The sequence below is a fragment of the Balearica regulorum genome, chromosome 3 (assembly GCF_011004875.1).
Source record: "Balearica regulorum gibbericeps isolate bBalReg1 chromosome 3, bBalReg1.pri, whole genome shotgun sequence".
In the NCBI taxonomy this organism is placed as follows: domain Eukaryota; kingdom Metazoa; phylum Chordata; class Aves; order Gruiformes; family Gruidae; genus Balearica; species Balearica regulorum.
The window spans coordinates 83,312,211-83,325,196 of record NC_046186.1 but is presented as its reverse complement, the minus strand read 5'-3'; the positions used below and the strand labels follow the sequence as shown (position 1 = coordinate 83,325,196).

Here is a 12,986-nt window from a genome sequence, read left to right as displayed (position 1 = left end):
ATTCCTCTCCTTCGCATATAACATGGGAAGACGAAGGCCAGGTCTTGAAAGAACCCTAGCAAGATGTAGTTGTTTTGAGATATTAAGTGTTGTTATTGATGAAGTGATGTTGAACAACCAAGGAAAGACTAACTTTCCCTAGTCATAGTCCTTTTAGAAAGGAATAGAGGTGTAAGTATAGATAAGACCTTCCAGATAAGTGTTGCAGAAAGTTTATCTGTTGTCTTGATGGAGAAGTAGAATGTATGAGTAAAGAAGAGACCGGATTAGGATGGGGTGAAACATGAGGTATAAAGACAAGAATTAACATTATAGATAGTGTTTTGGTAATTATTATAAAAGTGGACCAGATATGAGAGCTTTTAAGAACAAAATGGTATAGCTGGTGTTAGAACTATGTTGTATGTACATGTTTATGCTTCTGAGAAAGCGTGAGGTTATCAGTTCAGCAAGAAGAATAAGGTAGGAGTCCATGCAGATTAAATTTTGAAGATAAGTGTCACAGAGTTGCAGTCTGTAAATCAAAATAGATGTCTGTCAAGAATCTTGAACTTGAGAAATAGGAAGAGAAGATGCAAGAGTTGAGTGAAAACCATATTTTTTAGATAAAAGCATGTTGACCTTGCAGAATCAGTAAAAGTAGCGCAGCTGCCGGCTGTGTAATGCGCTTTGAGAGAGAAGTGACTCTAGCAGTGGATGATTAGAATAATCTTTGTCAGGAGGGTAAGCGAAATGAGACTGAAATTATTTTTACAGACAGTGTTGACTTTGCAGATCTGAGTGAAAGTCCTACTTCAAAGGATAGTTGCCATTTACCAGATTTCAGAACTAGCACACATCTTAACCAGCAGAGTTATCTAATGTTGTCCTAGCAGTTGTTGAGAAGTGTCTAATTACTTGCATTGTTAATGATTTTGTGAATAAAATCACTACAGTTTGGTCAAAAATATTGTGAAGGAAGAGATAGATCTGAAGTAGTACCTTTCCAGAAGTTGTTACTTAAGACCATTTATGCCACTGCAGCAGTAGCATGTAGAATTTAGAGGAATAACAATTTTGGTGCTGCTTGAGAACTTTTAACTGTAAAGTATGGGCAAGGTTGCTTTAAGAGCATCCCTGTCTGTCTTACATTCATAATATGTTGTCTGAATAGAAATTGTACATCAGTTTGTTTATATGTCTTTTTTTGGTGCCACTACTTTCCTACCAAAGGAAGATAGGAACTGAATTAAATTAAAAAACCAAAAAAACCCACAGAAGAAACAAACAACAAAAAAACCCCAAAACCCAACTGGTATAGCCTTTTAAAATTAGTATAGCACAGTTACACAAATACATAAAATGTCCTTAGTTTATTTGCCTGTCCTATAAAAATTCCTCAAAAAGCTTAAGGTATTCCAATCCTGGTAACTAGATGTTGTTTCATCATTCATATAAATGTGTCCTTATAAAGTTTAAGTTATATTTTAAACATTTAACTCTGTGTTTACTATAGGAAAAAAAATCATAAGATTGTTTGCTTTACCAAAAATGCAGAATTGTGCATGTTCATTCAAGTAGTATTATCCCCTTCTGCACTTTTTTGGTCATTACATTGCTTTTTCTCAGAATCCAAAGTGGTTTTATTTGCATTAAATTCCCTTTAAGTTGCCTTTTTTTTTTTTTCTTTTTCCTTGCAGTTTCAGAATAGTTGTTTTAAATGCATTACACTCCTGTGTGTCTGCTCAGTAGATTGTTTTGAGGATGTTCCATTAGATTAGAATGTCACATGCATTACAGCCATATATGCTATGCTGGTCACACAAGTCTTTCAGGGAGGTGAAGCTTTTCCTTTGAATATATTTATGTTACGGAACAAGATTAAGAATCCCTCTGGCAGGGAAAAGGCCAGAAGCAGATTACCAAATAGGATACATAATGTGGCTACCTATCTAGCTCCGAATAGGTTTACCTCTGTTGTAGTCAGCTTATCCCTTGGATAGATTTTTTTTTTTTTTTAAAATCTCTCATTATGTAAGGAGACTGTTATGTTAATTAACACAAACTGGATTACAAACCTGCTACCTTTTACTTCACTTAACCAAGGAAGGGGGCTTAATTATGTGTTGACTATTTGAGATGCAGCTCAAATCCGTGTTTTCTTGTGCAGTTCTTGCCCTTCATACTTTTCCACAAATTTTGAGGTGACAGATGTGCATCTATAACTGATATTTTATCACTAAGCAATACTCAACAGTTACTGAAGGTGAAAGAGTCATGTTAAGAAATTGCTGAAACTTTTAATGTAATATTTTAATCTAATGTTGGGGTTGTATCAATTCCCACAAAAATCATCAAGGTCACTGCAGTGTCGTGACAAGAATATGTTTGGTTCCGCTGTTGGGGAGGGAAGAGGAGGGCTGTCCTTGCCTCACTGAGCAGTGCCAGCATAGCCCAAAAGTTGAAACTTACCTCAAATTTTCATCCATTGTACCTGTAGAAGATTTGACAAAAGCTCGCTTTTTATATGACTAGTTTATCAGCTTCTGAGGATCCCAGTTTGAATGTGTGCAGCGCATTTCAGGATTCAAAAGTATCCAAAAGTACGTAGCTGAAGTCAACTGTATTATGAACTTGTTTTCAGTTGACATAGTGATAGTAGAGGTGGTGGAAAGTCTAGAAACCAGGAGCTCCACAGTTCTCTCACTACAGCTGGTTTTGATGATTGTCTGCACTTTGATTGTCATCTTCCTTAGGCTGATATCACTGTTGTTTTATAATGTGGTTGAATGACATCAGTAGACAAAGATGTTGAACTTTCATATAACATTAAACTGTAACTCTTTTCTCAAAATATCCATTTATGTTTCTCCATGGTAAGCATAGCTTCCATTTGAATATTGTAGGAGTTCTGGCTATGTAATAAAGTTCTGTAAAAATTGAAAATGCTTGAAGAATAGTTTTTCAATTCTAGCTAGCATTGATTTTTAATTTTGTGTCATGATCCTTGAATTGTCTGCTCAACTACTGATTACTTAAGATTCCATTTAACATATGCAAGTATGGAGTAGCTACAGTGAGACAGCAGCTTATGTATTTGATCTGTGCAAGCGCTTTACTGGATGTGCAGCAGTATCCAGCTGCAGTTTTGTTTTAAGGACTGGCTAAAGGAATATGTATCTTATTCTTACTGACACCTAAATCAATCACTTACTGATAGTTGATTTAAAAAAAAAAATATTTTTTTTCTTGTCTCACTTCTTACATGGTGACAGTATTTGATGATGGTGATGAGAAGACTCTTAGACGCTCTTCCCTGTGTTTAAAAGGAGAAAGACATTTTGCTGAAAGCGAGGTAATTGAAGGATTTTTATATGACAACTTTTTATTTAGAAAAATTTAGAAGTGATATTTTTAGTACTTCAGTCTTCAGTATGTTATGTACATCCATGCTACTAAAAATGGGGATTATGTAAAATACAGTCTACAGGGTCTGGCTTAATCTTTTTTAAATCAAGAAATACATTTGAATTTCACCAGATTGTATAAGTTAAGAAATTCATTTTTATATTATTAATGGTTCATAGGTTGTAGATCATACAAAAAACAATGATCACACAACTACTTTGCTTTATATAAAAAAAATTATCTGTAAGTATTCATTGGAAAAAATCAAAATATGGTACATGAAAAAAATAACGTACCTCTTTGGACATAATTAAGTTCTGTTGGATTTTAGGTAGATCAAGTCTAATTTGAAATATCTGATGAACTTGAAAGATCAATACTTTTCTTTTGAAAGGTAAATTGTAAGTTCCTATTACCTGTTAATTTGAAGACAGTGATTTCAGATTATTTTGTCAGACTCAAAGAAACATTACATTCAGGTGACTTCTACTTTTTATTTTAACATCGTTCTTATCGTCTTAGCTTTTGCCTTCTTGCCAAAAGTCACTGACATGCAATTCATTGTCACCAGCCCTCAATGAAACGCATGTTGTGTGTTTCTAATGATTATCTCATGATTGCATAGCCACTCAGCAGGGAAAACTGCATCTTCAGTTTATTTTGTAATTAGACCAGTGCCATGTGATTGCCTTGTTCTGATGTTGATTTAACTTAATCTCTGACTACCCAAGCGTATGGGATCTTTTAGGGTGTCCACCAAACTCTGAAGTGATCATGCATTTACTTTAAGATTTGAAAAGCCACTTCTATTGTCTCTGTGTCCAGTTCTGTGTAATGAAAAAGTCTCTCTACTGACAAAAATTACAGTAATCAGATTATACAAGTTTATGGCTTCAAGAATAACTTATGCCAGGTTTTTTATATTTATATCTGTTTGTTCATTTCAACAGACTCTAGATCAGCTTCCACTCACAAATCCTGAACACTTTGGAACTCCTGTTATAGGAAAGAAAACAAACAGAGGAAGGAGATCCAATCATATGTAAGTTTAACACCGTTATATCTGTGCTGTCTGTATTCAGTTCTGAAGCTTTCAGTGGATGCAGAGTTTTATTAGTTGTATGTTCGGGCTTCTTTTGTTCAAAAAACAGGAAGTGATATGAAAAGTGTTGTTTAGCATTCAAACTGAAAGTGAGTTTTACATGTAATGTTGTATGCAAGAATTACAAGTAGTCTTCATGTAATCAGTATTTAAAATAGTACGGGGTATAGGCAAGAGGATTTTTCTTTGTTATTTAAGTAAAAAAGAAAGTGGCATACCAAGTGGAAATGTGTTGTTGAGCTATATCTAGAAGCTCCTCTGTAGTAGAATATTAGTATTATAAAAGTGTTGGACTCAAACTAAAACCATTACAATGCAGTCTTAGTACATTCTGTAAAGACTTCGTATCAGCTGGATAAAAATCCTCATGTAGACCTTTGGTTTCTCATTACAAGGTCTCTGAAGGGCTTTTAGATATAGGTGAATGGTATTATGGTCTGCAGCAAAGCTAGTTGATAGAAAAACAAAGTTCGAGAGTATGGACTTGATTTCCTATCTGCCAAAATTCTCGGTAGTTGTGATCTTGAAAAAACAATGTGAAATACTCCACTGACTGGTGGTCTTTGTGGGTGGGGGGTTTTTGTGGCTTTTTTTTTTTTATTTGCGTTTTGTTTTTAAAGTTTTGAGGTTGTAGTGGCTGGGGTGGGAAGGGAGTTTTCATGCTTGGATTACGCTTTCACACTCTGTCTTTTTGATAGCTTGAAATAAATATTGCTCTGTATATGTAGAGTTACTATAAATTTTATTCAATTATTTATTTACTAATTTGTGATGTATCGAAGGAAAAAGATGGGAAAAACTGTCATACACCACAGAGAATGTGGTTGCAGCATCCTTGGTGTCTGTGACTGGGTTGTGGTCTACCCTGTTTTCCTAACTGTACAGGACATGATTATGGCAGAAACAACATACTTTATCTTAGGTTTAAATCTGACTGAACTGAGTAAAAAGATAAGTTGCACAGATACTGGTATAACTAAGCTAGGTTGTAGTCTCTTTAAAGTAGTCCTGGCTTTCTCTCTAGTCCTTGACTTCTTTCTCTTCCCCGAAGAGATTCTCAAACCCCAGAAGGCAGCCTGAAAGGCTTTCATACTGTATTTTAAAAGAAATTATTACTTTAAAAAGGGATGTTGGGGGAAAAAAACAAAACAATGCTTTATCAGTACTGCAAATGATGACATAAAATTAGGCTGTGGAAAATGAAGTATAATAATATACACATCTTAGTGTGTGAATCAGTTGTCTTCTGTTACACAAATGCTAACTGTGAGTCTTCTGTTAATATTGAACTTTGTACTCAAAAGTAGTTATGTGAAAAAATGGAAGATAGCTTTTAAAATTCTGCTTGTTGTGCTCATTGAACACGCTGTATATTTTCTGAGCATTAACCTTCAAAGTGACTAGTAAAAAAATACGTAACTAGAGAGAGCCAGGAGTGCTGATATTTTTATTTTTTTTGATCAGTTGCAGGTAATTTTAGTTGGAGTAGTTTTGTACAGTTAGACTATCCATATGGTTAAAACCAGGTGCAACTTTGTATTGGAACAGTCAAAACAATGAGATGGAACCTTTTTTAATCAAAATGTATTTGCACCTTTGCCCATCTACTTACATTCCAACACTTCATGCAATGTGAAATTGAAACAGTCATTGAAATGCCTCACTGCACATCTTTAGAGAACTGTTTCAGGATAAATAGACTTTTTCTTTTTGCTATTCATCTTCATAGCTGATGTTTCTTCTTTAGAGATTTGTCCTCTCTAAGTAGCTTTTTATTTTGTATGGCTGTTAAAGTAAAAGCATAGAGAGTTTAAGAGGAAAACCAAAACAGTTTAGCTTAGTTCTGGTCCAAAACTACAACTGCAACAGTATTTTTGAACAGTGCATCACGGGGGCAGAATTCTCATTTTGAATGTCCTGACAGTGTATTTCTATTCCTCCATATGGATGCATGGTGGTGTTTTGTTTGGTTTTTGCATGTATTACATGTAGATGTGAATTTGTAATGTTTAAATTGTTGTTATATTATCCTCCTAAATACTTCTATTCATTTTTATCCTAAAATATTTAGCAGGCAATTCAAGTCACTATTAGTTATGCCTCTTTGACAATTAGCTTTGGATCTCCTGTAATTGTAATAGGCGAGTTTTGAATAGTTGAGTTCTAAGTCTTTTTCTTTTGTTTAGTCCTGAAGAAGAATCTTCATCCTCTTCCAGCGATGAAGATGAAGATGATAGGAAACAAAGTGATGAGTTATTAGGAAAGGTTGTATGTGTGGACTGCTTCAGTGTGGATAAAAAGAAAGCTCTTTGGTTTCCAGCCTTGGTAAGAGTTTCATCTTTATTTTACTTTTGTGAAGTTTCATTTTCTAGGCACCAAAGAAAGGTGGGATTTTTCATTTTTGATGGATTAAGCTATATTTGTATTGGAACTTAATATGTTTCTTCAAATTGGACCATATCATAATAGTCAAAGGAAATACTATATATGTAAATATGTTTGTTTACAAAAAGTAATTGCTCACATGGCTTTAGTTTTTCCAAACAGCAGAGCTTGTTGACCTAATTCCAGCTCAATAGTGTGTTTAGTATTACTGAACTAAAATTTCAGGGCTTCTTTCCTAGGCTATTGCATGTCATTTTTTTGAACTACCAAGTTTTATCAAGGAAGAAAATACAAAGAAGTGCGAAGAAGGGGTTTAGTTATTGCATAGACAGTATTTTTCTAGGTTCAATATAAACACATTTGATAATAACATCAAATGTTTTTCCTTTGTTGCTATGGTAGGTAGTAGAGAATTGCCAATACATTTCCTTTAAAATAACACTGTAGTCTTTTAATACAAATATTTTCTATCTTCCTTTATTCTCATTTGAAGACACTTTCTTACAAATAAACTTCTAATAAAATATCACTGTTAGTCTAAGGACTGCATATAGATGGACTGATATATTTGGAAATTAATGTCCTTCCATATGTGGTACCTTCTAGTACCATGCTTTTTAATTTTTATTTTATTATTAATTGTAAATATTTGGATAATTTATCCCTGGCAAGGAAAGCTTAAAATGTTTATCTAATGCCAGGAAGACTTGCATTTTGTTTTTGAAAAGATGCCATATGGTAAATCCAACTCTTCTTTAGTGTGTGCAATAGCTCTCAATTGCAACTTTCTACTTGTCACCTTCTGTGTCTTGTAATGCAGTCAAGAGACTTTCCAGCAGGACTTCTTTTGGAAAAGTTGGTGGGAGAGAATGAGTCATTGAAGCCTCTTTTACAACAGAGGAGAGGGCAGAATATGCAGCAAGGAAATACCATGTTAATGGCAGATCGCTTTGAGAGGTTTTCAGTAATAGACCAGAAAATCGAGCTGTTTCTTTACTGAAAGCTGTCATCAAGATTGATGCAATATCGCGTACCTCACAGTTGCACTCTGAGAAGCGGTCAGTTAGACTGGCTTGAGCTGTTTTATGTCACACTGTTGGGTTAGCCCTTGTGGTCATACACATGATCAGTAGCAGTTTCCATGGTAGCCTTTCTGGTAGGTATTAGGCTTGCATGTGACTGATGTAGTGCTTCTCAGGACAGCTGTGGGTCAGACCTTAAAGATTAACTGAATTGTTGCTTATTCTCCCAAGGTATACGAAAGATACACACCGTTACTTCTTTGGCTTTCATTTGGAGATTGAAATAGCTCATTTTTCACTGAAAGCTTCCTGCAATGAATGAGAAGCAATAGGGGGATAAAGTTTGAGGGTGGAGCTCATTAACTCTGAAATAGTTTATCCTAGATTAACTGTTATATTAGTAATTAGGTTTATAGCTCTGCAAATAAACATCATATTGCAATTAACCTGAAAGGTTGTGCCAAATAATAAATTTATGTCCCAAATAGCTTGCTGCTTTTTTTTATCCCCTCCCTTGTAGCTATCCCTCTCCATGCTTTTACCTTGTAAGCAGGTGATCTCTACTATATCAACAAAGCAATTTTATCTTATTACTGATAAATTTTGCTTTAGCTTTATATTCTGCTCATTTTAATTATGTGAATAATGAAATGAAAATTCAGATTTAATATGCTGAAGAATACATATCCCAGAATTACTTTGTTATTAATGATATTGTGTACAGATATACTTTGTGTATAAGCTCAGAGATCATTGTGCAAGTTTATTATGTGAAAAGAAGTTCAGGGATTAGTCTAAACCTTTACAGCAAATAACAGTTAAGATTAGTAGTGGAGACTGATAACTTTGGATATCAGTCCTGTAACCAGGTAGCCTGTAAAACTGTATAGGTCTCAGTAATTGGCTATATCGTTTTAATCCTGCATGGATGGGATTTTTCAGTTTTTGTTGTTTTTTCTTTTGGGGAGTGGGTGGGTTGAAAGCAATGGCTAATTGTAATTGTAAAAAGGCCTGGCAGTTGATCCTTATGTCAAAGAGTGTGATTTAGTAAGCCTTATGGCATTGCTTAGTTTTAATGTGTTCTTAAAGGCTTTAGGAAGGTGCAGTGAGGAGATCTGCTTGCAGCATTTTCAGAAAATTGAGTTTACATAGGATCAGCTCTCTCATCCTCCGATGACTACAGTGGAGTTTTTTTACAAGGAAATCGAGAAAGCTTGTTTCAGGCAAAATTGAGGTGATGTTGCTTAATGTAAAGGCACTAGATGAGGTTGTGGTAAGCTGTTTTCCAACCTCTGAATGGACTTCTGACTACTAAAATCTTGATGCTTCTAGAAAACCAATAGCTAAAGCCAGAAGGGCCTTTTTTCATCTTTAGAGAGTTAGGATATTGCACCTGTCTGTTTCAAATGGGGCATGATAATCACTGTCTTTTGCCTTGATATTAAAACACTGTTCCAAACTGTGTATCAAACTGCTTTTCAATTAGTAAGTTGCAGTTTTGTAAAGTAATTCTCTGGAGACTGTTGAATGCATTGAATTTGGAGACTTAGGCTGTTAAGTTTTATTTTTCTTGAGAAGCATACTTAGCCTACACTCTGTGATATACAACTCTGTTTCCAAATCAGATGGAGCTTTTGACTTAACTTTCTAAAATGCTATAATGCTGATGACCTGTGGAAGGAGGAAAAAACGCCTTTTGTCATGCAGTAGCTTTGTGTGTTTGGTGGAGAAAGTAGGACTGAAAGCAGTTGGTGTGAGAAAGAAGTATTCACCAGGGCTAAATTAGGGCTGCAGTCATGTGCTGCTCCTTGGGTTTTTTAGCAGCCAGAACTTTCTTAACTCTGCAGAGAACTACAGACGTTCCATTTGAGAGGAGAGAGATGAATGGCAGAGAGGGTTGCTTTTCTGTTCTATAACTCTGGAAATTCACTATACATATTTTATTAAATTCTTGAAGCTTTTTAATTAGTGACTTGTATACTAGTTTAACAAAACTTAAGTAACTTTTAAAATTGCAACAAATAATATGCTGTCTCAGTGCTAGACTTGATTAGTCTACCTCTTGAATTAAAGACCCTATTGTAATACTTGTACTTGAGGCACTCTTCTCTCCTACATAGATAACTTATGAATCCTCCATTATAAAATTGCATTTCATAAATCCTGTATGACTTTGGTTTTGAAACTGTGAGTGGTTACATCATTGCAATTTCTGGAAGTTTTTCAAAAGAGGTCTCTAACTCAGGTGGCAGCACTTGGTGGAAGTTCTGTCCTTTTAGGATGAGAAGTAGAATAAGCTGTAGTGGCATGACAGATACTTAACTTTTGTCAGAATGCTGTTCTTCCTTATGTCTCTGGCAGCAGCCATCAATTTCCTCCTGGAAGCAAGCATGAGCTCATGCATTCAGTAATTTCAGGAGGTCATCACTCCTATGTTTTGAGGGATCTCAGTTGCTCTCATCTCAGTGTCGCTTAAAAGAAATGACCCCAAAAGGTTTTTAAGAAGCATCGATATATACTATTACACTCTTGTTTTCCCTTTTCCTTGCTAAACTTTGCATTTGTAATATCTTTGCAGGTGGTTTGTCCAGATTGTAGTGATGATATTGCAGTGAAAAAAGACAATATTCTCGTCCGCTCTTTCAAGGATGGCAAATTGTGAGTAGGACTGTAAAGGCTGACAATTGAATAAAATCTGTACCAGTCAAGTGAAATGTAATATGAGATGTGTTGAGTAAAGTATTAGTAACATCAGTCAGTTCAGTAAATTTCTGTGAATATTTTTCAAATGTTTAGAAAACTGTTGACAGGCTGCATTGTGACGAAGTTAGTCTTCAACTTGTCATTATTAGTAATAGCATGCATAAATCTATCTGTCTTAGTTTTAATTTTGTTGTTACTATAGTGGCAAACAAAGCAGTATTTTGTGACTTAGAGAATGGCCTGAGACTCTTTCCTGCTCAGATTGGAATTAGAACACAGCTTTTCAGAGATGTGGCCGTAAGCTAATCCAGCTACAGAAGGGGGTGGGTGGGGGCATATGCACACGCATACACCACACGCAGAAATACTCTTTTCTTTTTTTGAGGTAGTAAGGCATATGTTTATCTCAGTCTAGACTACAACTGTGTATTCTCATGTTCTTTGAAAAGAGCTGTAATACCACTCAGAGGAGGAAAGAAAATAGAGAAACCTAGAAAACCAGTCTGTGTAGTATTTGCAATAGAATAAGGAACTTTGTGTTCTTAAACTTGTGTTGGTCGGGGGGGGGGGGTGTGTGTTGATGAATGACAATAGAATTATTTTTTCTAGGATTTAGTTTTTATTTAAGAAATTGCAGCTGTTTATTCTGCCTGGTTAAATTTAACAGAATGCTTTTGCAGAAAGGATATCGAAATATTTTTTCATTGTGGTTTAATTACTTACAAGTCTAGGCTACCACTTATGATTTTATAGTTATTCAGGCATGTGGTGGGTTGACCCTGGCTGAGGGCCAGGTGCCCACCAGAGCCGCTCTATCACTCCCCTCTTTTTCATGAGACAGGGGAGAAAAGGTACAATGAAAAAAAAAAACTTACGGGTTGAGATAAGGACAGGGAGAGATCGTTCTCTAATTATCATCAGGAGTAAAACAGACCGAACCTAGAGAGGGAATTCATCTTATTTATTACTAAGCAAAACAGAGTAGAGGAATGAGAAATAAAACCAATCTTAAAACACCTCCCCCCACCCCTCCCATCTTCCCGGGCTCAACTTCACTCCCGGCTTCAATCTCCGCCCCCCCCAGCGGCACAGGGGGACGGGGAGTGGGGGTTACGGTCAGTTCATCACGCGGTGTTTCTGCCGCTTCTTCATCCTCAGGGGGAGGACTCATCGTTCCCCCGCTCCAGCGTGGGGTCCCTCTCACAGGAGACAGTCCTTCACGGCCTTCTCCAGCGTGAGTCTCCTCCACGGGGTGCAGACCTTCAGGAGCAAACTGCTCCAGCGTGGGTCCCCCACGGGGTCACAAGTCCTGTCAGCAAACCTGCTCTGGCGTGGGCTCCTCTCTCCACGGATCCACAGGTCCTGCCAGGAGCTTGCTCCAGCGCGGGCTTCCCACGGGGCCACAGCCTCCTTCAGGTGTCTCCACCTGCTCCGGCATGGGGTCCTCCACGGGCTGCAGGGAATCGCTACACCCCCTCATCCTCCCTCCATGGGCTGCAGGGGGACAGCCTGCTTCACCATGGTCTTCACCACGGGCTGCAGGGGAATCTTGCTCCGGCGCCTGGAGCACCTCCTCCCCCTCCTTCTTCACTGACCTTGGTGTCTGCAGATGTTCTTACATCTTCTCACTCCTCTGGCTGCAAAAGCTCTCTCTAACTGTTTTTTTCCCTTCTTAAATATGTTATCACAGAGGCGCTGATTGGCTTGGCCTTGGCCAGCGGCGGGTCCGTCTTGGAGCCGGCTGGCATTGGCTCTGTCAGACACAGGGGAAGCTTCTCGCAGCTTCTCACAGAAGCCCCCCCTGTAGCCCCCCCGCTACCAAAACCTTGCCACGCAAAACCAACACAAGGCATCAGTGCATGTCACTGGAGAAACACACATAAGCATGTGGATGCACAAGCACATACACCCACTCCACAACCCCCAAAGCTGCAGTTCAGATTTGCTTCCGTGGATATAGCCACAGTAGAAATTTAAAAAGTGCTTTGTTCTTTCAATTTGGAAATCAATTTCATATTGACAATTTATACTAATACTCATTTATGTTTTAAGCAAGGTGGGGTTTTATCTTTGTGGGTGAGTAGTTACTTGCTAAATTTACATGAGGTTTTTTGTTATGTAATATATATTTGGGAGATTCCAGAAACTACCTGTTAGTGGAAGAAGAATGCTTTCTTTAATATGCAGTGCATGCATGTGGATGGTCTAACCAAATTTATGTAGTTTTGTTTTTAATCCACTGACTAATACTGTACCAGACTAACACTATAGAATTGTCAAGATATACTTCATATGCTTCTTCTGTATGTTTAGTAAGTGTGTATAGTCTTAGTGATGGCTCTGTATTATACTATAAATTTAGCTTTAAAATAATACTTTTTTTTTTT

The 12,986-nt window shown here is 36.8% G+C and overlaps 1 protein-coding gene across 3 annotated transcripts in view; it reads left to right on the top strand.

Annotated features, from left to right (window-relative positions):
- ARID4B (AT-rich interaction domain 4B) overlaps positions 1–12,986 on the top strand; it is a 90,560-nt gene that overhangs the window by 37,847 nt on the left and 39,727 nt on the right. For all 3 annotated transcript variants that reach the window (XM_075748715.1, XM_075748714.1, XM_075748713.1), the window contains exons 6-9: positions 3,255–3,334; positions 4,338–4,429; positions 6,676–6,814; positions 10,475–10,554. In XM_075748715.1, the coding sequence (XP_075604830.1) occupies positions 3,255–3,334; positions 4,338–4,429; positions 6,676–6,814; positions 10,475–10,554 (391 nt within the window). The remainder of the gene's footprint in view (positions 1–3,254; positions 3,335–4,337; positions 4,430–6,675; positions 6,815–10,474; positions 10,555–12,986) is intronic.